The sequence below is a fragment of the Zerene cesonia genome, chromosome 14 (assembly GCF_012273895.1).
Source record: "Zerene cesonia ecotype Mississippi chromosome 14, Zerene_cesonia_1.1, whole genome shotgun sequence".
Lineage (NCBI taxonomy): Eukaryota > Metazoa > Arthropoda > Insecta > Lepidoptera > Pieridae > Zerene > Zerene cesonia.
Window position 1 is genome coordinate 190255 of NC_052115.1, and position 4407 is coordinate 194661.

General features: G+C 43.4%; 1 protein-coding gene across 1 annotated transcript in view; it reads left to right on the forward strand.

Annotated features, from left to right (window-relative positions):
* LOC119831974 (inhibitor of nuclear factor kappa-B kinase subunit epsilon) overlaps positions 1-4407 on the forward strand; it is a 7545-nt gene that overhangs the window by 1414 nt on the left and 1724 nt on the right. Inside the window, exons 2-6 of the mRNA XM_038355550.1 lie at positions 5-626; positions 1125-1352; positions 2651-2786; positions 3163-3898; positions 3983-4127. Coding sequence (XP_038211478.1) covers positions 5-626; positions 1125-1352; positions 2651-2786; positions 3163-3898; positions 3983-4127 — 1867 coding nt within the window. The remainder of the gene's footprint in view (positions 1-4; positions 627-1124; positions 1353-2650; positions 2787-3162; positions 3899-3982; positions 4128-4407) is intronic.

Below are 4407 nucleotides of genomic sequence, written 5' to 3' on the forward strand. Positions count from 1 at the left end.
AAACATTTAACCAGCTCAGTCACATGAGACCGCACGATGTGCAAATGCGAGAATTCGAAGTTATCAAAAAAGTAAAACATGAAAACATTGTAAAACTGCTAGCCATTGAAGAGGAACGGGAAGGGAGAGGCAAAGTTATTGTGATGGAGCTGTGTACTGGCGGCAGTTTGTTTAACATACTTGACGACCCGGAAAATACTTATGGTCTCCAGGAGCAAGAGTTCTTATTGGTCTTGGAGCATCTAACAGCTGGAATGAAACATTTGCGTGATAATAACTTGGTGCATAGAGATCTGAAGCCCGGAAATATAATGAAGTTTATCAATGAAGATGGTACAACAACATACAAACTAACAGACTTTGGAGCGGCTAGGGAGTTGCAGGAAGAGGAGCAGTTTGTTTCTTTGTATGGTACTGAAGAATATCTTCATCCAGATATGTATGAAAGAGCTGTGCTAAGGAAACCGGCAAGTAAAAGTTTTGGAGCCACTGTGGATTTGTGGTCAATTGGTGTGACACTATACCATGTGGCAACAGGACAGTTGCCTTTCAGACCTTTTGGGGGAAGGAGGAATAAGGAAACTATGTTTTTAATTACTACTCAGAAAGCTTCAGGGGTTATCTCTGTAAGTTATTTGTTTATTGTATTTTTAAATAATCATTTTAAACCTTGCAACTATAACTATGAAATACACCTGGCTGTCTGTTATTTTCTGTTATATTTTAATTGTTTTGTAGCAGTGTATAATGATAGGTCTGCAGGAATATTTGTTTGTTCATGATCATCATGATTAACTATCATATAATATATGATACTTGATCACAAATGTTTTCAGTGGATAAGATAATATGCAAAGAACTTACATTTTTTGATAAGATACCACCCTGCTGTCGAAAAGGTTAATAAATAGATTTACCAATGGTTTTATAAAAGAAATAAACAACAATAAATAAAATAAATAATAAACTGTAACTGTTAACACACCTAAAAATTAGTACACATTAAAATTATATACTACTATTTAATTAAACTACATTCTGGTGCAATGTCTTAAAGCTGTAAAGAGTAAAAAAATAAGAAGTGCATAAGACTCATGTGTTTTTAAAATTTTTATTTTTTAAAGGGATCGCAAACAACTGAGAAAGGGCCAATTGAGTGGTCTCGTGAGTTACCCTCTCATGTGCAGCTAAGTGTTGGTCTCAGGAAGTTGGTCACTCCCCTGCTTGCTGGCCTTTTGGAAGTGGACCCTCACAGAATATGGACATTTGAGAGGTTCTTCTCTGAGGTCCAGACTGTCACAACAACTAAACCTGTTCACGTTTTTCATGTTCACAAAGCTGTGAGCTTGAAGGTTTGTATAATGTTATAAAACAGTAGCACTTTACCCTGGCTTTACCATTCTTACAAACATAGTCTATAGCACTTGGAGATCATATATTATACATACATATCCCATGGTGAAAGAATTTTTGTAATCAGTAAAGTATTTCCTGAGATTAGTGCATTATATTAAACAAACTCTTCAGCTTTATATTATTCTGTATGGTATATATGATGGTAATGAAAAAGGGATGTAATTTTTGCATAAAATTGGGTCTTAATGTGATTATAAATTTTGTTTATAAAGTCTTGAAAGAAATTAATAGTAAACACTTTGAGACTGAACTAAATTGTCTCACTTCCTTATATACATAAAGTATATGCAAGGAAATTAGTTATTAAAATTACATATTGTATTTATACATTAAAGGTGTGTTAAAATCAAGTCACAAGGAGTTGTTTACAAGCAAACATTAAGACATATAAACATATAGGTGAAGCTAATTAAAACATCAGTCTCCCCTCGACGACGCTCGCTGTAAAGTGTTTGAAACGTCGGGTTAATAATATAATGAATAAATCGCGTTTTAAATCCGTTAAAAAGTCTTTAATTTTTAAATGTATAATACTGGCGTATAATCAAACACAAGAAAATACTAACTGAGAAAGGAAAGGAATCCATAAATTCGTCCAAAAAACAAGGAGTTAATTAAATTTTTACTTCTAAAGCCTTCAAAGATCCTTTTCAGCAACTACCACTACTACCGCCACCATTGCAGAATATGACGAAAAAAAAAACCAGTGAACAAGATAAAAAAAGAGATATTACATGACATAGCATGAATCATCATATTTCAGAAATATCACATTGCTGTTAATTGCATGAGAAAGTTCAATTATAAACGTAAATATTATGTTACACATAAGTTTGTTATTTTGCATCCGAAAATCACCTTGGTTTATGGAGCTCATCCTAATAATTATAATTGCTAATGCTATTTCTCTTCATGCAAACATATTTGGCGGATATTATTGCAGCCGTAAAGTTATTTATGTGTTGTGAAATACGTGATACAATTAATTTTTACGCAACAGGCGAGAATGTAGTTTTCTATGTGTACCGTTTTATTTAGAATTTAGTTGTTCGCCCCGGCTTCTTCTTGGTACATGAATTTACTTTTTAATATTACTGAATCAAAATTGTGGATTGTTCGAAATATCTGTATTTCGTTTCTTATCTATATTAGGAATATGCATAATTAATTTCAGTCTCTTAGTATTTGCACATGATTCCTTCTGAATTCCTATTAGTTGCAATTGTTATTGCAGGTGTTTCTAAAGCCCGATGAAAAGTTTGAGCATCTACAAACGTACATCTGCGAGCAGACGAGCGTGGTTGCCGAGTCGCAGATTCTGCTCTATCAGGACAAATTGATTCTCACTGAGATCGACGAGAATACGCCTGGTAAATGAGCTGTGAATGGCTTCGCTTCGAATTTTTTAATAGTTACTTTTTATGTCAGTGAAGTGAGTTGGCCCAGTTCGTGGAGAGCTGTGAGCGAGTGACACATGGAAATAATTTTTTTTTTTTAACATTCATTGTAGTTATTCCGGTAGGTAAGCTAAAATTGTATTTTTTTTTTTCAATTTGTAATGTAGATGGATTATGACCTGTGACTAATGCAAGAGGTTATTTCGGACATACGTTCCGGTGAACGAGCACCGCAAGCTGTTATTAAATTTAACACGCGATTATGTGGACGATTCACTTTCAAAACTGTCGGATAAATTTTAGGCGAATCTGACAGACGACTGGACCGATATCACATCATCATTTCCAGGCAAGAGCTACCCGGACACGACGGCGGAGCAGCCGCTGCTGCTGTTCAGCAAGAGCGAGAGCGGCGTCAGCATGCCGCCCGAGCCCGAGGCGCCCAAGTTCCCCGTCTTCCCGACCATCATCTCCATCGAGAACGACGCGGCGCAGGCCAAGACCGCCTGCAGCGTCGGCCACGTCATCAAGCGCCGCGTCGAGCGGCTCTGCGCCGCCTCCGTGCTGTGCGGCGCCAGCGTGGCGCGCTGGGGCGCGCTGGTCGCCGCGCGCCTGCGCGCCGTGGCCGCGCGCGCCGACGCGCTGGCGCAGCACGCCGCGCGCCTGCACGACGCGGCGCGCGCGCTCGAGCTGGCCGCGCGCGCCGCCCGCCTGCCCGGCGCCGTGCCGGCCGACGGCGCGGCGCGGGCGGCGCGCGACGCGGCCGCGCTGGGCGCCGCCGCGGCGGGGCTGGCGGCGCGCCACGCGGCCGGCGAGCTGCGCGCCGAGTGGGACGAGGCCGTGCCGCACGCGCCGTGCCCGGCCGCGCTGCGCCTGCACGTGCGCGCGCGCGCGCTGGCCGAGCGGCTGCGCGACTCGTGGCAGCACCTGGTGCGCGACCGCGCCACGCGCTCGCTCACCTACAACGACGAGCAGTTCCACATGCTGGAGCGCATCACGGTGGCGGAGACGGGCCGGCGCGCGCGCGCGCTGCTGCTGCGCGCCGCGCCGCTCGCCCGCGCGCGCGCCGCCGCCATCGCCGACTGGTGGGTATCAGCGTTGCCCCCGACGCTACTTCAATGTCTGTCGCGTCGACACTACACTACATAATTCATGAACGCATTTCTCAGGTACAAGGTGGCGCAGACGGTCTACCTGCAGACGCAGATCCTGGACAAGGACGTGTCGAGCGGTGAGATGAAGCTGCTGGCGCTGGCGGCGCGGCTGCAGGATAGCGAGGTGCGCACGCGCAACGCACTCGCCGCTCTCCCGCCGGTACGTGCGCGCCAAACTTAACCGTACAACTCGACGACGACTTATAACACTCAATTTGCATCGCACAAGTCCTCGACACAACCTCATCATATCACACGCGTCTCCGACACTACTGCACCTACCCACTATATCATATTAATCTCTAGTCTGTCACGTGGCACCATTCAATTACTATGTTGCTCGAAAAATTATTTGACAAAAAATCAGTAGTAGTTGTTAAAATAAATGTTTAGAGACGTCTTTTTTCTATTTTCGTATCGTCATTAAAGTATTGATTATA